We start from the raw sequence: 25,293 nt of genomic DNA on the forward strand, positions 1-25,293 counted from the left end.
CGCTCACTAGCTGAGCGAGGCGCGGGGGCAACACCGAGGGTTGTGATCCCGTTGCTGGTCCCGGTCCGGTACGGGGGCGACACTGAGGGTTGCGATCCGTTGCCAGACACGGAAAAAGACAAAAAAAAAAAAAAAATTGCTGAAAATAATGTTTTCAATAAATTGTTACTAAATTTTGCAGCTTTTTTTTTTTTGTCTTTTTCGTGACCGGTAAGGGGATCGCAACTGGCCATCACTATATAGAATCCGAACCCGCGGCGGGAGCGTCGCTGCGCTTCCAGCACCACACTCTCCCTAGTGCGCCACGGGGTCGGCCGGCAGCTTTTAACATAGGAAGACCTAAAGGAATAATGTGAATTATCCATACTTTCATTGGAGAATTTTCATAAGAGACAAGCTAAATCCTTACATTTTAGTAGTAATTTTAATTTCCTTATTGTCTGGCATTAGGACAGTATCCCTGCATGGTAGATCCTCTTGGAAAGTTGTATTTGAATAAGGTATTTTTGGAGATGTATGTAAATTATAAAGTTAGTCCTCAGTGAGCACTGTTTACCCAGGTATACTATTTTTCGTTATTACTGTTAGTTATAAAGCCCATTAGAGTTGAGATTTTGGTAACATAGTTTTATGGAGAGAATCAAGAAATACTATAGCCAGCATATTATCAGTAGCTATAGCCAAATATGAATAATTTTTTGTGATATTTTTATTTTATTTGAATGGTCAAAGTACTGATATATTTTTCTTTATTTCTGCATTTATCTTAAGGTTTCTTAAAAGGTATTTTAAGCTGTTATATTCTGATAATGAGTGAGTACAGCAAGGAGGCTAGTATGTCTATTCTTGCTTTTTAATTGCAATATAACAGTAGCTGTCCCAGAAAATTTAAAAACTTGAACATGTTCCTTAATATTTATTTATGACCAGATAGAGAAAAATATGGAAAACATTATCTTGAGAACTTTTTCTTTTGTAATTTTGAGCAATGGGTGAAGTTAATTAAATTGTGAATGCATGTTTTTTTGGTTGGATCTCAACTGTCATGTTCTGTTCCTTTTTTTTTTTTTTTTTTTTTTTTTAATTGCAAACTGACTTGTTTATGAAAATGTTCTTTTTAGAAGAGCTTTGAGGACAGAATACCTTTATTGCTTTTGTTATAGATGTCAAAATAACATTTGCAGTTACTCTGGAAACTGTGCTAGCTGGTCATGAAAACTGGGTAAATGCAGTTCATTGGCAGCCTTCATTTTACAAAGGTAAAAAGAAAAACAAACACATTTCTCATTTCAGTTAAATCTCACAGAGTTTTAGCTGACCAGTTGAAGTGTATATTTTTGAGTCTGATTAGAATTCTCAAATACAAGGCATTTTCAAGTAGGCAAAGTGTAGTACTACATTCCCGGACTCTTAGACACTAAATTCTGTTGAAGATTGCACTCTTAAGTTGGAAATGTATGATTCCTGCCATGTTGCTGAAACCACCACACCCCCATTAGCTTTTTCTGTGAAGAGTTTCCACCAGGTCATTATGGGATTTAAGAAATATTGACTTTCAAGCCAACTTTACTGGAAACTTTACCCGTTGTATACATAGTTGTAATACTGAGATATGTTATTTATGAAAAAGAAGACTCCTGCCCTTTCTTTCTTTGCTCTTAACCTCCATTTATGAAGTGACAGTTCTGTGCATGCCGAAGCTGGTGCTTGCGTATAGAGCTGAGCAAGGGATAGCCTCACATTCTTTCCCCAATCACTTCCCTAAGACAAGAATAGCAATCGTTAATGCTCAGGTAACCACTATTCTACTCTTACTTTATGCCATATTTGCTACAATTACAAAAACAAGTAAATGAGACATTATAGAGACTAAGGACCCCTGCATATTCTTTCCTGAGCCTTTCCCTTCCATCCTTCCCTAGAAGTAACTACAGTACTAAATTCAGTGCATATCATTCCCATGTATGTTTTTATATTTTTATTACACATTTGTATAGCTATAAACAGTTTTGTTTGAAACCTATTAAAGCTTGATGTCAATATATATTTATCCTTTGACAACTTGCCTTTTTAGCTTAATGTGTTTTGGAGATGTACCCATGTTGATTCGTGTGGCTGTAGTTTACTTACTTTTATTGCATTATAATATTCCATTGTCTGAATATACCAAAACTTATCTGTTCTTCTAATGGTAGACATTTGTGTTTGCCAGTTTTTGCTATTACAAACAATGCTGCAGTGAGTGTTCTTGTAGTACCCCTGTTGATTTTTTTTTCTGGTAATCTACAAATATGATGCTTGTCGATGACCTAAAGATATTAGTTTTTATTCTTTAGATGGTGTTCTACAGCAGCCAATGAGATTGTTGTCTGCCTCAATGGATAAAACTATGATTCTCTGGGCTCCTGATGAAGAGTCAGGAGTTTGGCTAGAACAGGTAAAAATGTGGATGTTTAAGGAATAAGAAATTGGGTTTTGTAAATCGTCTATTTCAATCTTGAGTCTGTATTCCTAGAGCTGCAGTTATTCACCCTTTGTATTTGTTAAATGAGTGGGAATTTAACAATCCTTGGAAACATTGGTTTCCATTGTGAGAAATGTAGACTACTCATTGAGAATTATTTTCTGTCTCTTATTGCATAGGTTCGAGTAGGTGAAGTAGGTGGGAATACTCTGGGATTTTATGATTGCCAGTTCAATGAAGATGGCTCCATGATCGTCGCTCATGCTTTCCATGGAGCATTGCACCTTTGGAAACAGAATGCAGCTAACCCAGTAAGAAAAACACTGTTAAATAAAGTATTTCTGATCAAATGGAGTGAATCGTAAATGAAATCCAGCTAAATAGTGTTATTTTACTTATAACACTGTACAGAAACATAGTAGAGGTATTTAAGTTCAAGTGATATTTCTTTCTGTAGACATTATACTGTAGTTATACTAGGTAAGAAACTCGTGCTTTTCTAGTAAAAAAAGTACTTATTGGTACAGCATTGTTGAGAATTGTTGAAAATTGCCTATAGGTAAATTTTTTACATAAGTGAACTGTATCCCCTTAAGCTATATAATTTTTTCATTGGTAGTTTTCCTAAAATGTTTAACTTTCCTGTCTTCTTGTAAAGGATGATATAATTGGATGTTTTATTGTTGGACCGCCAGGTACTCCATAAATAATGAATGAGTGAATGGACATTCAATCAATAAGTATTAGGAGCACATGTTATTTTGTGATGGAATATATTGATGCTGTCAGGGGTGTTGATATGTGTAATTGTAAATGGCCCTCCAAATATTGGTCTTTTAGATATTATAATTTTTGGTTTCTGACATGTAGCTGTCTCTCTGCAGCATTCCTTCTCATACTTTATAATTTGCTTCTGATCTGTTGCTTTGGGTTTGGGGAAATTAGATAGCAGGAACGTAGTGGCTAAGAGCATAGGTCCTGGAGCTTGATGGCCTGGATTCAGATCTTGATGCCTACCAATTACCAGCTGTGTCCTTGAGCACATTATTTAATCTCTGTCTCAGGTTCCTCATCTGTAAAATGTGGATAGAGATAGCACCTATTTATAGGGTTTTTATGGTGTTTAAATGGAGTTAATATTTGTAGAGTATAAGAAACAGCGCCTATTACATACTGGATATTTTAGAGTGTATTTTAAGTTAAGTAAATAATTGAAAGAAATAACATTAGTGAAATGTGAGTTTAGCAGATTCTGAATGTGCTTTTGACAATTCCCTTTATAAAGTAAAAATTGATGGCTTTGCATAACCTTTTGTTTGTGGGCTTTGTAATAGTTCTGTCACCTATGAGGTTTTGACTTTTCGATACATTGAGTGATTTACTCTTTCTCTTGTATCCTCCATTTGGAGTTGACCTTCAAGATTGTTTCCATTATTAAATGAACCAGTGAATCATCAGCTATGACCCTTTTAAAATAAAAAGTATCTTTTAGGATAAATTTAGTTTGATTCTTAGCTGGTCTCTGAGAACCTTTATAGAAAAAAGCATCAGATGAATAATGAACCCAAATTAGAAGCCAAAATTTCACTCTACTTGTGCTTATCATTTGACTTTAGATTTATAATAGCTACTTTACCAAGCATTGAGGATGATTTGTTTTTTAAATAGACTTTTTTAAAGAGCAATTTTAGGTTAACAGCAAAATTGAACAGAAAGTTCAACACATTCCCACATATCCCTGCCCCCACAAAAACACTGCCTCCTCCAGTGTCAACATCCCACACCAGAGTGGTACATTTGTTACAATCAAGGGTGATGCTTAAAGAGCAATTTTAGGTTAACAGCAAAATTGAACAGAAAGTTCAACACATTCCCACATATCCCTGCCCCCACAAAAACACTGTCTCCTCCAGTGTCAACATCCCACACCAGAGTGGTACATTTGTTACAATCAAGGGTGATGCTTTAAAAAGAAAAACAAGTTTGCCTTTTATGACTGTTAGTGCGGAAAACTGTACTGTTCATCCAGAAGTGCTGTCTCTTGCTCAAAACTTTTTGGAAACTACCATGAGTGCTAACTTCAGAATCAGTTTTGTGTCACAGAAGAAATTAATATCATTTCTTTGTTGTAGCCTTCACCACGTGATCTGTTCAGAAAGATGCTCTGCGGACCAGGCATTGACATTTTCTTTATTTTGTTGTCATTATTTGTTTACATGGTTGCTGCTACAGGCTCCTCAGTAGATGGACCAACTAGGTTTGATGAATCTTTCTGTCCTCTACACCTGCAATTCCTTTTACTTACTAAAGAAAGTCATCAGATACACACTCAGACTCTCCTCACTAATTTTACCCAATACTCTTCCTTTAACAAATATTCACATAGTATGTAGTATGTGCCAGCATTGTTCTTCGTACCTTACAGAGATAAACTCATTTAATTCCCTGTATGACCCTATGTGTTAGGTGCTATTATTATAATACTTATTTTGTAGAAGAGTTAATTGACGCACAGGAAGGTTAAGTAGTGTCTGGCTTCTAGGAGGCATCCAGTAAATGACGAATGGAATGAAATTTCCCGAGGTTACTGCTTGAAGGTTACAACATTACATTTGAATGACTAAGTTCGAATATGTTTGATTGGAAAAGCAGATACTCAGATTTTATGATTCCATCTTGTATACATAGCCTTTCACCTTGCTAGGGGGCTTCAATCTTTTCCATTAACAGACATGAGTGCTTTACTTTGATTGGTGGTGGTCTTTGATTATTTTGAAATGTGTCATGAGCACTTTTATTGCAGAGAGAGTGGACTCCGGAGATTGTCGTTTCAGGACACTTTGATGGTGTCCAAGACCTAATGTGGGATCCAGAAGGAGAATTTATCATCACTGTTGGTACTGATCAGACAACTCGACTTTTTGCTCCATGGAAGAGAAAAGACCATTCACAGGTACAGTGTCTTACTAATTGGCTGATCCAGTTTAAAAACAGCCATGAGCACATGAGAAGTGGGGCAACATTGTTAGCCATTAGGAAAATGCAAAATAAAACCTTGATGAGATGCCACTACACACCCCCTAGAATGGCTAATGTAAAAATACTGACAATAGCAAGTCCTGGTAAGGTTGAGAGTGACTGGAACTTTCACACATTGCTGGTGGGAATGCAAAATGGTATATATAGCCACTGTCAAAACAATTCCATTGTTGTCAACACATTTACATTAATTTCTCGTAGAAGTTCTGTTTTGTGTTGTAATTTAAGTTTTTCATTAGGAAGCATTATCAAGTCTACAGTAAAAACTAATTTCTAATTATATAGTGTTAGATAATAGTGGTTGAGGGCAGTTCTTATTCAAGAAAATTTTCAGTCTTGGCCCTGAGCTCAAATAATTGCAATAAAACTTTACCACTGTAAGCCATTGAAGTGACTATGGGTCAGTTCATGAGGGCTAATTAAGTTTACCACTGATACTACTGCTTCAGAAATACATGATAGATTCAAATGAATGGAGTTGAGAACTTTGGGAGCAACAGTTATAGTCAATTAAAAAAATTAGTCAAATGATTTGGAGCGGTTTTCTGTGGCTCTTAGTGATTTGTTAATAGTACTGCTCAGTTGTTTTTTCATGACTGAATCTGCCCCATGGCATAGTACTAATTTTGCATCTAATATTTTTCTTGTTGAAAAACAATCTGGTTTTTGAAATGTATGGTCATTTTTGTTTATCCTATTTTAATACCAGGTGACTTGGCACGAAATTGCAAGGCCTCAGATACATGGATATGACCTGAAATGTTTGGCAATGATTAATCGGTTTCAGTTTGTATCTGGAGCAGATGAAAAAGTTCTTCGTGTTTTTTCTGCACCTCGGAATTTTGTGGAAAATTTTTGTGCCATTACAGGACAATCACTGAATCATGTGCTTTGTAATGTTGAGTATTCCTCTAAATGTTTTACTTTAATCTAGTCACTTCATTTTCAATTAAAAAAATTTTGCTTTAGGCTATAAATGGAGTATCATGGGTAGAAAGGAAGTCAGTTGTTTTTATTGGTTTGACAAACTTTTGTGCGCACTCTGGCGTGTAGTGATTTAAATATTAAAACCAGAAATTTTGTGTAAGAAATGAGCTGAAAACACTGAAAGTAGCATTGTAGTATTTTAAGTATTATAACTGTTAGGTACCAAGAATAAAACAAAATATAAAAGTTAGGTCCCATTTTCAAGGATATTACTATGTAGCTATAGTGTAGGGGCAGGGGACAGTGAAACTAATGTATTTGCAATTATTAGATGATTCTAGTTAATTGCTAAATTTTTTGGTACTAAAGTAAGTTTTATAGAAGGTGGTCTCTATTAGAGTCATGAGAACAGGTTTAATGGAACTTCACTTAGGTTTTGGAAGAGGAAATTTTTATGTTTATACTATCCTTCAAAAGATTTGAGCTACTTATAAAAATACATGGATTATAAAAATAACTAATTTTGAAGAAGGGGAAATTCAGTAGGAAGATAGTTATGTTACACAGAAGGGCATATCATTCAGTCCTCTACTTGAGTTGGGTGACAAATTCGGTTCTGAGCTTGACAAGGATCCATGCACTTTGATAGGCAGAAGGAGGGAGAGAGAAGAAGGATGGCCAGAGCTGCTGGGGTACTGTTGGAATGAAAACAGTATAGAGGGAAATGGAGAGGGTGGGGGAAAGTCAAGTGGTGGAGTCTCTTGAGAGGCAGGCACAATTCAGACTGTGGAGTACTATTGGAGGCCCCTACATAAAGGAAGTGATTAAAAGCATTTTGGAACACAAAGTTATCTGGGAGCTCAGAGACTGTGACGGTAGAGAGAAACCAGCACCAGTCTGGGTAAGACTGGAGAAGAAAGTGACAGTCACTTGAACTGAGTGCCCAACTAAATTTCCTGGAGTGTATACTCAGCACTCCATGCCACAGGGTTTCTTGATGATGTGAAGAGGATTTAAGATTCTGTTCTGCTGTTTCTAATAATATTCGACAATGGGAATGAGATCAAAAGGAGGTCTCAATTGTGACTATTATGTGAGGGTACTTCAAAAAATTCACGGAAAGATTAATGTTATCTTTCAATTCTATTTTTCCACAAACTTTTGAAGTACCCTCATATAGAGCTAAACATATGGAGGTGGGAGAGCAGTTAGTGTTAGGATCTCTTGAGTTCTAGGGATTGAAATGGGGTTTTAGGATTCCATGAGAAACTTGTTCTCAGGTATACTCAGCTCCGTGTCCTAAGATACAGGCATCCTGTAGACTAGAAAGCTTATTGCCCTCTTTTGGATTTTCCTCCCATATTAAATGTTGGAATAGGTAGGTAGGAATGCTTCTTACTGCTCTTTTCCATGCATTTTATCTTTATTGGTTTCTGAGATAAGGAATGCAGTTTCTTATGTCCTGGGTAGCCATTCTTCATGGTGGTTAACATTCTTGTCGCTCATTTTTGTGTCTAGTTCCAGCCCCTGTATTGAAGTCTAAATTGTGAGAATCACTCTTAGCATACGGGCATGTGCCAGTTTTGATGGATAGCCTGTAGATTCATGTGTAATAATTTGATTGATATAAATGGCAGAGTCTAAGCAGATTATTGCCTCTTCAAATGGCACTCTTACAAAGTTTTAAAATATTTAGTTATTTAAATATGTTTAATAGAAATACTATGATTGTGCCTTTATGGGAGACATATGTGTTTACATGAGCATCAGGGATGTGCTTGTGAGACTGTCTTGGAAATAGAGCTCTGGGCTTTCCATTTTTAGCCCATTGCATTCCTTGTCATAACCTGAAACCCACTGAGATGTTAGGGTTGGATGAGCTCTAATGGATGACAGGATGCCTGACTTTATGGTTTGGGTGCGGATGTGGGCTAGGTAGGGCTTAACATTGCATCTGTTGGTTCAAGAAGTAGAGGTGTGGGCAGACATCCACACAAGATAGTCTGTAAACTGTTTCTCAGCATTTGTGAGCACAACTTTTGGTAGTGCTTGAGGTAACAGTAACCTTTAGTGTTTAGAACTTATACATCATATTTTTTATTCCAGCAAGACAGTGATCTTCCAGAAGGAGCTACTGTCCCTGCACTGGGATTATCAAATAAAGCTGTATTTCAAGGTAAGGATTTAGTGTCTAAAATTATCAAATCCATAGTCATTCTTAAAACCTAGTTACGGGGCCGGCCCGGTGGCGCACTGCTACAGTGCGCCGCTTGGGAAGCGTGGCGGCACTCCCGCCGAGGGTTCGGATCCCACATACAGACCGGCCGCTCACTGGCTGAGCGAGGTGCGGGAGCAACACCGAGGGTTGGATCCCGTTGCCCGTCCCGGTCCGGTCCGGGCGCGACACTGAGGGTTGCGATCCGTTGCCGGTCACGAAAAAAGACAAAAAGGGGAAAAAAAAAAAAACCTAGTTACACATTTGTATAATGTATACCTAATGTTACAGCTGATTTTTTTTTTAAGTCACAATACATGTGTCTAGTCCATCAAATATTTCATGTGAGAAGTACTCCGTGTACACACTTTCACAGTATATTTCATTGACGACAGATGTTAACTTAGGTGGGTAACCTAAGGAATCTGTTGCATAGTTTAAACGGTTTGGGAAGTGTTAAGTCAAAGAAAGTGAAATCTTTATGTAATTAATCAGTGCTCCAAGGAACACATTTGGAAAATACTGGAGTAGTGGAAATATCCTTGGCTTTGGAATCACGTGGAGACAGCTTTGAATTATACCACTTTGTCTTTTTTTTTTTTTAAAGATGACCGGTAAGGGGATCTTAACCCTTGACTTGGTGTTGTCAGCAACACGCTCAGCCAGTGAGCGAACCGGCCATCCCTATGTGGGATCCGAACCCGGGGCCTTGGTGTTATTAGCACCACACTCTACCGAGTGAGCCACGGGCCGGCCCGAATTATACCACTTTGGACTGCCACTGTTTTTTAACTGGTGGCCTTAATATTAAGTCAAGTATAGGAGATATAAAGATAGTGACAATATTCATGATGTTAATGTGTTTCTTTAAACTAGGAGATATAGCTTCTCAGCCTTCTGATGAAGAGGAGCTGTTAATTAGTACTGGTTTTGAGTATCACCAGGTGGCCTTTCAACCTTCCATACTTACTGGTAAGAAATGGCAGATATATGATTTACTAAAACTGCTAATACACAGTGTGCTATCTGGCTGCTGACCAAAATAAGTGCTATAGAATTCACTCTTTTATTTGGATGAAAATAGCAAAAATAATTATAATACTATAAATTTGTTGTAGAACCTCCCACTGAGGATCATCTTCTGCAGAATACTTTGTGGCCTGAAGTTCAAAAACTGTAAGTTAAACTGTACTTAGCTCTTTGGTCTGATTTTGTCATAACTTGAACTCCCCCCCCGCAAAAAAAAACTTGAGTTTCTCCTTTGCCTCCCTGCTACGTACATTTTTCTTCCTGCTCTATAAATCTTTTAGTGGCTTTCCACAAGGGGTGAGAATCAAGCATCATTTTGACTTTTATATTACTGTTTATTATATTTATTAAGTTTGTTTATTGATCTTAATTTTTGAAGTTAGAGGGGCATAACAATATAAAATTTTCCTTTTTTAAGAAGACTTTTAAGTTTAGTTATTCTAACTGGTCATTTTGTCTTTGATGGTTGCCTATCAGAACCTTTCCATGGTTTATTGTTTGTTGTACTGACTGGATGGGGTAGGAGGTGAAGATTTGTATGATAATCTTATTGTTTGAATGAATTACATCACTTCTAGTAAGCTGACATTTTTCTCCAGTCTCCCTGTTTTTTCCCCAGATATTTGCCTAGACAAAAATGTAATGTTCCTTAAAAGAGTAGTATGTTAGCTGGAGAGATTGATGTTATTCTTTTCGCTTTTTAAAATTTGCAGCATGAGAATAGGTGCATTTACTAATATAGAGGTTGTACATTTTCTCTTTTTAAATTTTAGATATGGACATGGTTATGAAATATTTTGTGTTGCTTGTAACAATTCAAAGACTCTGCTTGCCTCAGCATGTAAGGTAGGGAAATTTACTTTTGATTCTCCTCAGTCACAGGTTATTTGGGTCATCAGGCTCCTGCAAGTTTGGTAGTGATTTAGGCAGAACTCTACATGAAAGGCTGCTGGTGCCTGCTTTTTCTGAATCTTACTTTCTCAATTTCTCTTTTCCTTTTGTCCCTTCAAAAGCTTGCAGTTGCATTTTAAATCTATTTCAGCTGCACATTTTTGTTCTTAAATACTTGGTTTGAGCTGATTTATACCCCCTGCGCAGAATGATTTAATCAGGTATCTTAAAACAATACCTAAAAATGTGGTAATTTTAAGTAACTAGAGTGCTGGAAACAGGAATGAGAAGGTGAAGCCTGGAGTGAATTCCATCAGACTTTTTTTTTGAGGTCACTCTTGGCAGTGTCCTAAGTGAATGGAGTCCCTTAGCCCATGACAAGGTGAAGCAGGGTGATGGCAGATTAAGTTAGCCACCACAGCACATGGTACCGCAGAATAGTGGACTTCTGCAGTTGCTGAGGAGGATGATCTGGAACTCATGATTCAGTATTTATCCATATTTAGGGAGGATTGTCTGAAGGCTCTGGAAACTACACATTCCTCCACATTTTCTAAAATTTATTTACTTGTTTTAAATATGGTAAGGAGAGCTTCCCGCTTGGATGGGCTCCTGTGTCCCTGCTTTTGCTGTGGATTCTTGCCACTGATCTACATTTAGAGACATAAGAAATATAGCTGTGTTCCCCGTACTACATTCCCCTAGCCCCCACTTGTCCATTCTGTGAGGATGATACTGAGAGTACTTCTTTCTATATAGGGTCCTTTGAGAAGAATGGGGCTTAGTCCTCTTGTGGCTGTGCTTCTACTAACATGCTAATTTGTTTTTAGCTTAGGGCAGTGTCAGTCGTTTATTTGATTATTTTTCACTTTTCAAGTTGGCTCACTTGTAGCAAGTATGTGCATCTTTCTTTTAAACTAACATTTTTTTTAACAGCTTTTCTTTTTTTTTTTTAAAGATGACCAGTAAGGGGATCTTAACCCTTGACTTGGTGTTGTCAGCACCACACTTTCCCAAGTGAGCCACTGGCTGGCCCCTTAACAGCTTTATTTAGGTGTCATTAGCATACAATAAATTGCATGTTTAATGTGAACAATTGGGTAATTTTTAACATGTTTATACCTGTGTAAAATCATCACTACAATCAGGATAATGAACATATCCATCAACTCCAAAATTTCCTTTGCCCCTTGGTAGCTCCTCTTTCCTGCCCCCTCCCTACCCCCTCCTGCCTCCATTTTTTGGAAACCACTATAGGTGCTTTTTTTTTCTATAATTTTATATAAATGGAATAATATAGTATGCACTCTACTTTTGGTCTGACTTCTTTTATTCATCATAATTGAGTATTTGAGGGCCGGCCCGTGGCTCACTCGGGAGAGTGTGGTGCTGATAACACCAAGGCCGCGGGTTTGGATCCCATATAGGGATGGCCGGTTAGCTCACTGGGTGAGGGTGGTGCTGACAACACCAAGCCAAGGGTTAAGATCCCCTTACCGGTCATCTTTTAAAAAATAAAATAAATAAAAATTAAAAAATAATTGAGTATTTGAGCTTCATCCATGTTATTGCATGTATTGATAGTTCATTCCTTCTTATTGCTGAGTAGTTTTCCCTTGTACAAATGTACCATAAATTGTTGATCCATTCACTTATTAATGGACATTTGGATTGTTTTCCAATATTTGGCTTTTACCAATAAAGCAGTTATGAACATTTATATGTAATCTTTGCATGAATAAAGGCTTTCATTTGTCTTGAGTATATACCTATGAGTGAAATTGCTGGATGAAATGGTAGATACATATTTAAATTTTAAGACACTGCCAAACTATTTTCCAAAGTAGTTATACATTTTACAACCCTACCAGCAGTGTATTAGATATCCAGTTGCCTTATACTTTCATTAGTACTTGGTATGGTCAGTCTTTTTAACTTTAACCGTTCTAGTAGGTGTGTAATAGCACTTTGTGGCTATAATTTGCATTTCTCTAGTCACTGCTGATGTTGAGCATCTTTTTGTATACTAATTTTCCATCCATATATCTTTGGTGAAATTTATCTATTCAAAAGTTTTGCCCATTCCTTTATTGGATTGTTTTCTGATTACTGAGTTTTGAAAAGTTCTTTATATACTGTGGATACAACTTTATCAGATATGTGCTATGTAGATAATTTTTCCCAGTGGCTTTTCATTTCATTCTCTTAACAGTGTCTTTCAAAGAGCAGGAGTTTTATGTTTTGGTGAAGTTCAGTTTATCAATTTCTTTGGTATTGGGTTGTGTCTTTTGTGTTGTATCTAAGAAATCTTTGCCTAACTCAAAGTCACAAAGGTTTTCTGCTATGTTTGTTCTAGGAGTTTTACAGTTTTACATTTAGACCTATAGATACATTTTAAAATTAATTCTTGTATTTAGCGTGGAATATAGATTAAAGTTGATTCTCTCATGTGGAAGTCCAGTTGTTGAAGCACCATTTGTTGAAGAGAGTGTTCCTTTGCACCTTTGTCAAAAGTCAGCTGTCCATATATGTATGGGTCTATTTCTAGGCTCTGTTCTGTTCCATTGATCTTTTTTGGCATGATGCCAATATGTGGAGTATACATAAAGCAAATATATATCACAAGGCCTGGTTTTCCAAAGCCTTGCAGTTCAAAATGTTAACTTTGTAAAAGACAGGAAATTTTCCCCAGGCTGTAGTCTCTGTTGTAAGATAAAGAATTGTAACACAGCAAGGTTGCTGGCTCAAAGATAGACAGGTTACTGATTGATATGTAAAGATACTGGGAAATTGCTGTAAGAAGAGAATGTTTGCTAAAATCAAGCTTTTGTTGGTGGATCGACTTAACGTCTTGCAAATCGCATTATGGAATGTCACCTTGCTTGTCTCATTGAATGTTACCAGCTTCTATTGTTAAACTTGTTAAACTACACATAGCAAAAACCCCACTGATGTAACTCTTCCTGTAACTTCCTGGTCTGGAGAATAAATGTGGGAAGAAAACCCCAATTCATGGTTAATTTCCAAAATGGAAGGAATGCCTGTCTTTTGAGGGTTCTGGGAGATTAACCCCTTGAGGGGCTTCTCACTGCTCGGAAGAGATGGGCTTTTAATAATCTTTGGCCGCTCCATCACCCAGGGGAAAAGGAATAACAAATCCGTGGGAGGCAAAGCAATACCAATACCATGCTCTCTTAGTAACTATAGTTTATGATAAGACATTGAAATTAGGAAGTAATTGTCTTCCAGCTTTTTTTTTTACTTTTCAACTTCTTTTTGGCTATTCTAGGTCCTTTACTTTGCATTTTAGAATCAGCTTGACTTTCTACAGAAAATACCTGCAGGAATTTTGATGGGGATTGCATCAAATTTATAAATCTCTTTGGGGAAAATTTTAACAATATTGAGTATTTTAACATGTGAATGCAGTATGCTTTTCATTTATGTAGGTCTTTAATTCTGCTCAGGAATAATCTGTTTAAAAAAAAAAACTTTTATTCTGGAATAATTTTAGATGTAAAGAAAAATTAGAAATTAGTATCTAGAATACCCATGTACTCCTCACCCAGTTTTTCCCAGTCTTAACATCTTATCATTATTAGGAATATTTTGTAATTTTCAGTGTGAAGCCTTGTACATATTTTGTCAGATTTATTCTTATTTCATTTATTTTTATATGACTATTCATAGCCTATGTATGGAAATACAGGGGTGCTTTTTGTATATTGTCTTGTATCCTGAAATTTTGCTGAACTCATTTATGAGTTCCAGTAGCTTTATTGTAGATATCATAGGATTTTCTGCATAGGTGCTTGTGTTGCCTCTGAATAAGGAAAGTTTTATTTCTTCTTTTCCCATATGGGTATCTTAATTTTTTTTGTTTTTTGAGCTTTTTTTGGCAACTGCCCAGTAAGGGGATCCAAACCGTTGACATTGGTGTTATAACACTGTGCTGCTCTAACCAACTGAGCTAATCACCCAGCCCCTTGGTGTCTTAATGTTGAATAGAAGTGGTGACAGCATAAATCTTCACCTTGGTCCTCATATCAGGAACAAAACACTCAGTCTGTCCATTAAGAATGATGTTGCTATAGCTTTTCTGTAGCTCTTCATTATCTGCTTACAGAAGTTCCCTGCAGTTCCTAGTTTTCTGAAAGTCTTTTTTTATCAGGAATGGATGTTAGATTTTTGTCAAACCTTTTTTTTTTGGTCTACCTCCTTTTTTGTTTATTAATATATTGTATTACATTGAGTTTTCACATAAAACAACTTTACATTCCTGGAACCAAACAATTTGCTAAAATTTTAAGAACTTTTACATATAGTTTGTGAGGAATATTGCTCTGTAGTTTTTTCCCCTCATAATGGTTTTATCTGGTTTTGGTGTCAGTAATACTATCCTCATAGAGGTTGTATTCGTCTGTTTGTGTTGCTTATAACAAAATACTTGAAACTGGGTGATATATAAGGAAAACAAAATTTATTGCTTACAGTGTCTGAAGCTGGGAAGCCATCTGATGGTGGTGACAGTGACCCAGGGGTCTCCCATTGCAAGATAATGGAAGCAGAGAGAGAGAAAGACAGACTATCCTCTTCTTTTTTTTTATTGTGTTTTTTTTTTTTTTTTTTGTCGATATACAATGTGGTTGATTATTGTGGCCCATTACCGAAACCTCCCTCCCTCCTCCCTCTCCCCCCTCCCACTCAACAATGTCCTTTCTGTATGCTTGTCATGTCAAATCAAGGAATTGTAATTGTTATGTCTTCTTCTCCCCCCTGGTTGTGTGTGTGTGTGTGTGTGTGTGTGTGTGTGTGTGTGTGTGTGAATTTATTTATTTATTTTTAGCTCCCACAAATAAGTGAGAACATGTGATATTTCTCTTTCTGTGCCTGACTTGCCTGACTTGTTCCACTTAATGTAATTCTTATCCTCTTCTTTTAAAGCCCTCAGAACCACACCATTTTTAATCTGCTTACTGTGGCAAGGTCCTACAATCTAATCACATCTTCAAGGCTATACCTTTCAATTACTGTAATAGTATTTCCCACCCTCTTAACAGTCACAGTGGGGACCAAGTTTCTAATACATAAAACTTGGGGGTTATGATTCAATTCAAGCTTCAGTGAGTTTTGGGGGACATTCAATCCACTACAGAAGTATCTCCTCCTCTGCAGTTTACTGGAATAGTTTTTGTAGAATTAACAATATTTCTTTTTTGGGCCGGCCCGGTGGCACACTGGAGAGTGTGCTGCTTGGGAGTGCGGTGGCGCTCCCGCCGAGGGTTCGGATCCCATGTGGAGACCGGTTCCCGCTCACTGGCTGAGCGCAGTGTGGGCGCGACACCGAGGGTTGCGATCCCGTTACCGGTCAGTAAAAAAGATAAAAAGGAAAAAAAAAAAACTATTTCTTTTTAAAATTTTTGGTAGAATTCCAAATAAGCCAACTGATTCTGGAGTTTTCATTGTGGGAAGGTTTTTAACCACAGATGTTACTCCACTTACAATGGGGTTATGTCCTGATAAAACCATCATAAGTTGTAAATATTTTAAGTGGAAATGCATTTAATACACCCAGTCTACTGAGTATCATAGCTTAGTCTAGCCTACCTTAAACTTGCATAGAAAACTTACATTTGTCTGTAGTTGGGTAAAATCACATAACAGAAAGCCTATTTTATAATAAAGTGTTGAATATCTCAGGTAATTTATTGAAGACAGTGAACTGTGGAGTACAGTATCAGTTGTTTACCCTCATGATTGCATGGCTGACTGGGAGCTGCAGCTCGCTGCCACTGCCTAGCATCACAAGAGATAGTACAGCCTGGGAAGAGTATCGCTAGTCTGGGAAAAGATCAAAATTCTGAATTCGAAAGTACAGTTTCTATTGAAGGTGTATCGTTTTCACACTGTTGTGAAGTCTAAAAAATGACGTCAAGCCATCGTAAGTTGAGCACTTTCTGTACAGTTGTCTCGTTATCTGTGAGGAATTGGTTCCAGGACTTCCAGCAGATACCAAAACTTGTGGATTCTCAAGTCCCTGACATAAGACTGCATAGTATGTGCATATGACCTGTGTACCTCTTCCCATATACTTTAAATCATCTCTAAATTACTTATAATCCCTAATACAATGTAAATGCTATATAAATAGTTGTTATACTATATTATTTAGGGCATGATGACAACAAAGAAGTCTGTACATGTTCAGACACTTTTTTTCCTGAATATTTTTGATCTGTGTTTGGTTGAATCCACAGATACAGAGGGCTGTCTATATATGTAATTTCTTTAATAGATATAAATAAGACTATTTAGGTTATCTAGTTTTTCTTGACTTCACTTTGGTAATTTATGTCTTTCAGGGAATTTGTCCCTTTGAGTTGTCAAATTTACTGGCACAAAGTTATTCATAATATTCCTTATGATTCTTTTAATATCTGTAGATTGATGTCACCTTTTTTATTCTTGCTATAGGCAATTTGTGTCTCCTACTTCCCCCTCCCCCCCCCTTTTTTTGGTGGAGGGAACATTCTAAAAACTGAATAGTAAATTGATGATTTTATTGATATTCTTAAAGAACCAGCTTTTGGTTTTATTGAATATCCTCTGTTGTTTTTCTTGTTTCTGTTTTATTTATTTTTGCTCTGTTTCTGTTTCCTTCCTTCTAGCTACTTAAATTGCATTTCCTCTTTTATTTCTAATTTATAAGTAAGATTAAAGCTGAGGTTAATGATTTCAGATCTTTCTTCTTAATATCAGTGTTTAGGCTATAAATTTCCCTCTAAATATTTCTGAAGCATTCCAAAAATTTAGATATATTGTGTTTCTTTTCATTCAACTGAAAATACTTTTGAATTTCCCTTTTGATTTCATCTTTGACCTGTGGACTATTCTGAAATGTATTATTTATTTTCCATATACTGAATGTTTTTTCTGTTGTTGACAACAGATATTTTTCTGTTGTTGATTTCTAATTTAACTTCACTATGGTCAGAGAACATAGTGTGACTTGAATCCTTTGAAATTTAATCTTGGAAAATTTTCATGTTCACTTGAAAAGAATGTGTATTCTGTTTCTGTTGGGTGGAGTGTTCTGTAATATGAATTACATCAGATTGGTTGATAGTATTGTTCATGTCTTATTTATCCTTTTAGTTTTATTTAGAGTGGCATTTTGAAATCTCTGACTATAATTGTGGACTTGTCTGTTTATAAGCCATCCCTATATAGGGATCTGAACCTGTGGCCTTGGTGTTATCAGCACCACACTCTCCCAAGTGAGCCATGGGCTGGTCCTTATCCTTGCAGTTTAATAAACTTGTGCTTTATGTATTTTGAAGCTCTGTTGCTAGGTGCATAAAGATTTATGATTATTATTTTCTCAATTAATCGACTTGTTTATGATTATAAAATGACCCTCTTTATTTCTGATATTGTTTTGTGTTCTAAAGTCTGTTTTGATGTTAATATAGCCACTCCAACTTTTCTTTGGAGTATTGCTTGAGTTACATCTTTTTCCATCATTTTATTTTTAAGCTATTTGTTTCCTTTTATTTGATGTGGGTTTCTTAGAGACAGCATATAGTTAGGGTCTTGCTTGTTTACCTATTCTGACAGTCTTTTATTTATAGGGGTGTTTATTAGATCATTTACATTTAATGTGATAATTGATATGGTTGGATTTAAATCTGTCATCTTGCTATTTGTTTTTTGTTTGATCCATCTGTTCTTTGTTCCATTTTACTTTTGGATTAACTGATTATTTTTTATGATTCCACTTATTTCTTCTGTTTGATTAGTATATATAACTCTTTGTTGTGTTATTCTATTGGTTGTTCTATGCTGATTTACCAGTCTGTCTTCAAGTAATAGTGTCCTACTTTAAGTAAGATTTAAGAACTTTACAAAAGCATACTTTCATTTCTTTCTATGTTGTGGTATTTTTGTTTTACATTTTACTTTTTCATAGAAACTCCACAATATTTTGTTATTAGTTTTGTTTTAAGCAGTCAATTATCTTTTAGGTTTTTTTTTTTTTTTTTTCCTGGTGGCTGGCTAGCATGGAGATCTGAACCCTTGACCTTGGTGTTATAGCACTGTGCTCTAACCAAATGAGCTAACTCACCAGGCCCAGTTATCTTTTAAAGAGATTTAAGGAAAAATATTTTCCCTCAGATATCATTTTCCTTCTGCCTGAAGGATGTTCTTTAGCATTCCTTAATGTTATGTAATGCAGTTCTGCTGATCATGAATTTTTTTTAACTTTTGCCTGTTTGAAAAATCTATTTCTCCTTCTTTTTTTTTTTTTTAAAGATGACCGGTAAGGGGATCTTAACCCTTGACTTGTTTAATGCAGTTCTGCTGATCATGAATTTTTTTTAACTTTTGCCTGTTTGAAAAATCTATTTCTCCTTTTTTTTTTTTTTAAAGATGACCGGTAAGGGGATCTTAACCCTTGACTTGGTGTTGTTAGCACCACACTCTCCCAAGTGAGCTAACCGGCCATCCCTATATAGGGATCCAAACCCATGGCCTTGGTGTGTTATCAGCACCACACTCTCCCAGGTGAGCCACGGGCTGGCCCTTCTCCTTCATTTTTAAATGATACTTATGGTAGGTAAAGCATCCTTGGTTTACAGTTTTTTTTTTTTAATATGTTAAAGATGTTACTTCATTTTGTTTTGACTTGCATTATTTCTGATGAGGAGTCTGCTGTAATTTGTGTTTGTTCCTCTGTAATGGAGTTTTTTCCTCCAGCTGCTTTTATGGTTTTATATTTCTCACTGCTTTTAAACAATTTGATTATTGTTATAATTTTCTTCATGTTTCTTATGCTTGGGTTTTATTAAACTTATTGTTTTCACCAAATTTGGAAATTTTTCAGCCATTATCTTTTTATGCATTCTTTTCCTTCTCCTTTTGGAGACCTACAGTTTAACTTAAATTTGGCACAGTTCAATAATGCTCTTTTGCTTTTTCCTTTTTCTTTTCTCTCTGAGATTCATTTGGTCTCTCAGAGATCAGTGTCCTTTGCTACCAGATATCTAGTGTTTTGGAGTGCTAATGTTTCCTGTATTTTGTCTAGTTTTTTTAGTTTTTTCACAGAAGAGAGTAAATCTGTTCCTTGTTAATTTATGTTGACCAGAATTGGAAGTCTCTAAACTGTTAATTATGCAATTAATACACACATATTGTTCTTATAAAATGTTAAAACATTATGATTACAGCATCAGTTCCTGATAATTTGTCTTTTCTAATCCTAGACTTCTCTGCTGCTTCCCAGAGATTAGACCTAGTTGTAATATGTTATCTCCTACGTTTTTGGGGGTTTTTTTTTTTTTTTTGCATTTAAACAGATACATAAAATATACCCACAGAAACAAGATACTTTTAAAAAATGTTTTTCTTTCAGTTTATTTCTACTTAAATAGCTTCATTGTTTTATCTCTGTCCTCCAGGCAGCTAAGAAAGAGCATGCAGCTATTATTCTTTGGAACACTACATCTTGGAAACAGGTGCAGAATTTAGTTTTCCACAGTTTGACTGTCACGCAGATGGCCTTCTCACCTAATGACAAGTTCTTACTAGCTGTTTCCAGAGATCGAACCTGGTCATTGTGGAAAAAGCAGGATACAATCTCACCTGAGTTCGGTAAAACAGCTTCTGATTGGGAAGGTTATTAGTGAAACAGTTATGTCCATTTTATCCACATTAAGCAGCTAGTGGGTTAAGAGAAATAGGAAGATAGCAGGGTGAAGGGCAGACAGCCTCACGCTATGAAGCCTTTCAAAGTTCTGTAATAACTAAGGAAGACTTGACCTTCCTTGTAAGATTTAAATGCAGGTGATCTTTGGGTTCACCTCTTTGTGATTGTATAATCAGGAGGGCACACGTTCAGACGTCTCAGATAAAGAAACACAAAAATCTGTATGTAGAAAGCTGAAGTTTTGCATATGGTTATAGAATACCACAAAACCAATGAGTAGCATTATTCTGAGCTAGGATTTTATGGGACAGGAATAATGAAGACACTACTAAAATGACACTACTAAGAAAACGTGTGCTTGAGTAGTTTCTTCTCTCTGAACTATTTTATAAATATAGTAATGTTTTAAATTATGAAATTTAGAGGGATCATTATCCTTGGCCTTTTCCTATCCTCCCCTGTCACTTTGGTCATTGGGAAGGGCGTGTTAGGTATCCCTCGGTGGAAACATGACCCCCAGGCAAAGTGATAACCTATGTACCCGAATTCCACTCTGAGCCTGGCATAAATTGAAAAGAAAGAAAAGAATAAAAGCTTTGTGGTGGTGTAGCAGTGGCCTATTCCTATTCTCCCAGTTTCTTTTGGTGGCTAATTTTTAGAGAATATTTAAAGTGTATTTGTGTTGTTTAATACTGTTTTTATTTTTCCATTGATATGACTTGCGTACAGTTTGATCTTAGGATATTTCTAGTCCCTTAATTCCTTGTATTTTAGAGATTGTCTGGGAACTATAAAACATACTCAGCATTGTATGTTAGAACAGACTATTTTCTTTTGCATTACTAGTGATTTCCTAACATGCAGTGTTTACTTGTTAAAAAGTTAAAGTTATAAAATGCTTATTAATTTGTTGTATCTCTATGGATTATGGATTAAAAGATATACTTGTTTTAGATTAGCTCATATAAGGGCTAGAAGTTACCTTACATTTAAGTCTTACAAGGAAAATATTTCAAGGCTATTTTTTTTCTTCCCCAATATTGTTTAAATGGTACATTAATCTTTTTTCCATAGCCTTATATGCAAATCTGGCTACTTCCTCAGTAAGATTGAGAGGCTTCAGGCTTCTTCCATAGGCATAAATTGAGCCTTTAGTTGAGTGTATGGAAAATGTTTGTCATCCGTTACTAGAGAGAGTCAATATAAAAGCATCTCCTACCAGAAAAGTAATTGTATGCCCACAGCCTTCTGGTGAGGGGTTCAGTTGCCTAGCCTCAGTCTGTTGCAAAAGTCAATGCAGATAAATTGATTACTAAGTCACATGATGTATATATATATATATAGCATTTAAACTTAGCTTTCTAACATGTGGAAAAAAACAGCTTTCTCTTCTTTGTGAGTTGTGTGTATATATTTCTTTCAGATCCAGTTTTCAGTCTCTTTGCCTTCACCAACAAAATCACTTCTGTGCATAGTAGAATTATTTGGTCTTGTGATTGGAGTCCTGATAGCAAGTATTTCTTTACTGGGAGTCGGGACAAAAAGGTAATCTTTTAAAAACAATATTTTTTTCAAATGTAAAATAATATTTTTATAGGCTTTTCTTGTTAAATTCTATAAATACATTTTTCTGAAATATCAAAAAAATGAAGAGAGGATCTTTCAGACGTATCACCTTTATCAGATGGCCCCAGTGTAAGAAAAGTAACAAATGAAATGAATAAAAACCAAGAACTAGGGGCCGGCCCAGTGGCGCACTGCTACAGTGCGCTGCTTGGGAGCGTGGCGGCGCTCCCGCCGAGGGTTCGGATCCCACGTACAGACCGGCTGCTCACTGGCTGAGTGAGGTGCGGGCGCAACACCGAGGGTTGCGATCCCGTTGCCGGTCCCGGTCTGGTACGGGCGCAACACTGAGGGTTGCGATCCGTTGCCGGTCACGAAAAAAGACAAAACGGGAAAAAAAACAAAACAAAACCAAGAACTAAGAGTATAGGAAGGGGAATAGGAAGCATAGGGAAAAATAATTTCTACTTTTATGATGCATACTTCTGAGTTAAAAATTTTTTCTATAATGAATGATTATCACCTTTTTATTCAGTGGTAGAAGCTTTGAAAAAAATCAAGGTAGCTAGAAATATGTTCTTGAACAAGACCTTCACCCTTGTTCTCTGGGAAATGTTCACCTGACCTCTGGTCTTTCCTCTGTTTTTCATCCTCTTTAGAGTGTCCTTTCCTTTTTCTGTAGTTCCTATAGACCAGTTTAACATTTCCTTTTCTCTCCCTGCCCTCTCCAGTCATGGACATGGTACAAATTACTAAAGCGGAGGGTTAGTATGGGCACGGTGTCACTCAGGTTAAACACTTAAATGTCAACCTCTAAAGCATCTTTCTCTCAGACGAAAACTTCTGTTCATTTGCCTGTTTATTAACTTCTTGGTGTTTGTTTGCTTATGCTGTTCTAGATACTGAGAAAGCAAGACTGCTTCTGCCCTCTGCAGTCATGCACAGTAGAAGGTGGACCAGCTGCTGATCTCAGGGATATGTCGGGGCTGAGGTGGACAAAGCAGCTGCACATTCTCTGAAACATACTACTTCTGCTCAGTCTTGCTTTGGTTCTGCATTTTGCAACTGTTGTCCACTTCATGTCCCTCTCCATTTCTTTGTGACCAATCACAGACCCTTGAGGCGTGAGCTTCCAGGGAAACCTCGTTTCTTATGAGGGGTATCATCAAGGTTAAGTCCTCCTGAGAGCTGAGTTGATTGTCCAAGCAGTGGGTGGTGAAAAGGAAGAGATAGAGACTTGATTGGTCCCCATAAATTTTGTGGTAACTTCTTGGGGAGGTGCATGAGCCCCTTCATTAGAACACGTCCAATGGAATTTCACTGGATCGGAACCAGTTTATGAATGTAAAGAGCATGCTGGCACCCCTCTGGTCTGTGGGCAGGGACAGTCCGTCTTTGGACCAATGTACTTAGATAGTTGAGATCTCAGAGACTCATGTCTGCTACACTGTGGCTTCTCCGTGGTGCTTGAAATGCTCTGAAGTCCTAGGACATCACACAAATGTAAATGCTGCATTTTAAAAAATACCAGAGCGAATATTTTGTATTATCTATGCCATCAAAATTCTATAGTGTATTTTTACATTGTGTTTTACAAAGTGTGTCTGTCTGTGTTAGGTGGTTGTCTGGGGTGAGTGCGACTCCAGTGACGATTGCATCGAGCACAGCATCGGCCCCTGCTCCTCAGTCCTAGACGTAGGTGGGGCAGTGACCGCCGTCAGTGTTTGCCCAACACTTAACCTCTCCCAACGGTCAGTCTCTGTGTGGGGCTTAGTTTTAGATTTTTCTTTAAGAGGACCTCTTGGTGTCTCAGCATGTAGCCTTATCATTTCATTTATGGGTTCTCTTAGCTTTTTTTTTTTTTTCATAGAAGCATTTTTTTGGGCTTTTATTATTATTTTAAACTGGCACGTAATAATTGTATGAGGATACTTCAAAACGTTTGTGGAAAAAAGGATTAAAAGATAATGTAAGGGCTGGCCAGTTATCAGCACCTCACTCTCCCGAGTGAGCCTGGCTGGTTAGCCTCTAACTCATTAGAGCATGGTGCTGAAAATACCATCTATCTCTTAGTTTCTGAGTTGCTGTTTTTCCCAAAATGCTTATGTTTCTCATAAGAATTTTTAAATTGATAGGACTCGATTCAGAATGGTAAGACATATTAGGAATGCGACTTGGTTCTTATTTTACCAAATATCGGACTGTAGTGCTTTCTGTGTAACAAGTATCTTCAACAGAGCAATGGTTCCTGGAGCCAGCTGGGGAAATACTGGTTCATGGGCTTTGCCAGCAGAGGACAGAGATAGACTTTTGCGTACTTCTGTAGAGAGGAAGCTCCTTGAGAACACAATAGAGCAATGCCACATGTCCTGGGGTGATGACTTTAAACAGAGTCCTTTGTAAGCTTGGGCCAGTTGGGCCACTGTGAAGAACTACCTTAGAGTGATGATGCAGGTAACAAATCCATGCTAAATTAATCCCTGTCATCCCCCTCCTTTAAAAACAGATATGTGGTTGCAATAGGATTAGAGTGTGGGAAGATTTGCTTATACACCTGGAAAAAGACTGATCAAGTTCCAGAAATAAATGACTGGACCTGCTGTGTAGAAACAAATCAAAGGTATTTTCTTCCTAATTTTGTTTCTATCAGATTGAATAGAAATTGTGGGGTTTTTAGCTGCAAATTTTATGCCACATTTTCACAGAGAGGGATACAAATCTCTGTTCATGGTGTTTACCACTAAGTGGTGCCTCCTTGTTGTAAGTAATCTCTTGAAATTGTTACTATATTACACTTGGTTTTTAGAAGTTTGTTTGACCAAATTGCTTATTTGCATAATATTGTTTTTATAAACAAGGCAAAAGTGATTTCATGATGATGTGGTTTAGAATTTGACTACAATAGATTCTTAATAAAATTTTATTCAAAATGTTTGTGCTTTTTTGAAATATTATAGTTTGTGCTTTGGTAGTTATGTCCTTGTGATTGAACATTTCATCTCAGATCTCGTAGTGGAGGAAACTGCCAGGTGCCTCCCAAAGCCCCATGACTGGCTTTCAGGCACAGCAAGAGCTCCCTGAGCCTCACACCCTGGGCACAGGCCATTGCTACCTGAGCACCTGCTGTTTACACCCTCTTCCCCACCACCACCCACTTAGATAGCAGGGATCCTTTTTATTCTTCTTTTTCTTCTACCCATTTTATTCTTCAAAAATGTCTAAGCTTTCGGGCCGGCCCGGTGGCGCACTGCTACAGCGCGCCGCTTGGGAGAGCGGTGGCGCTCCCAATGAGGGTTCGGATCCCACATACAGACCGGTTCCTGCTCACTGGCTGAGCGAGGTGCGGGTACAACACCGAGGGTTGCAATCCCGTTGCCATAAATTTATTATTTTTTATTTTTTATTTTATTTTATTTTATTTAAAGATGACCGGTAAGGGGATCTTAACCCTTGACTTGG

At 36.9% G+C, this 25,293-nt stretch overlaps 1 protein-coding gene across 2 annotated transcripts in view; it reads left to right on the forward strand.

The window, feature by feature from the left end:
- The window catches only part of ELP2 (elongator acetyltransferase complex subunit 2), a 41,657-nt gene that overhangs the window by 13,841 nt on the left and 2,523 nt on the right, over positions 1-25,293 (forward strand). The window contains exons 9-21 of one of the 2 annotated variants that reach the window (XM_008578669.1): positions 1,164-1,259; positions 2,337-2,437; positions 2,644-2,775; positions 5,268-5,417; positions 6,213-6,401; positions 8,537-8,606; positions 9,522-9,617; positions 9,764-9,821; positions 10,448-10,520; positions 20,024-20,216; positions 21,695-21,816; positions 23,452-23,585; positions 24,341-24,454. In XM_008578669.1, the coding sequence (XP_008576891.1) occupies positions 1,164-1,259; positions 2,337-2,437; positions 2,644-2,775; positions 5,268-5,417; positions 6,213-6,401; positions 8,537-8,606; positions 9,522-9,617; positions 9,764-9,821; positions 10,448-10,520; positions 20,024-20,216; positions 21,695-21,816; positions 23,452-23,585; positions 24,341-24,454 (1,528 nt within the window). The remainder of the gene's footprint in view (positions 1-1,163; positions 1,260-2,336; positions 2,438-2,643; positions 2,776-5,267; positions 5,418-6,212; positions 6,402-8,536; positions 8,607-9,521; positions 9,618-9,763; positions 9,822-10,447; positions 10,521-20,023; positions 20,217-21,694; positions 21,817-23,451; positions 23,586-24,340; positions 24,455-25,293) is intronic. The other variant, XM_008578670.1, reaches the window with a different exon arrangement.

Source organism: Galeopterus variegatus, unplaced genomic scaffold (genome assembly GCF_000696425.1).
Source record: "Galeopterus variegatus unplaced genomic scaffold, G_variegatus-3.0.2 Scaffold1738, whole genome shotgun sequence".
NCBI classification, from domain to species: domain Eukaryota; kingdom Metazoa; phylum Chordata; class Mammalia; order Dermoptera; family Cynocephalidae; genus Galeopterus; species Galeopterus variegatus.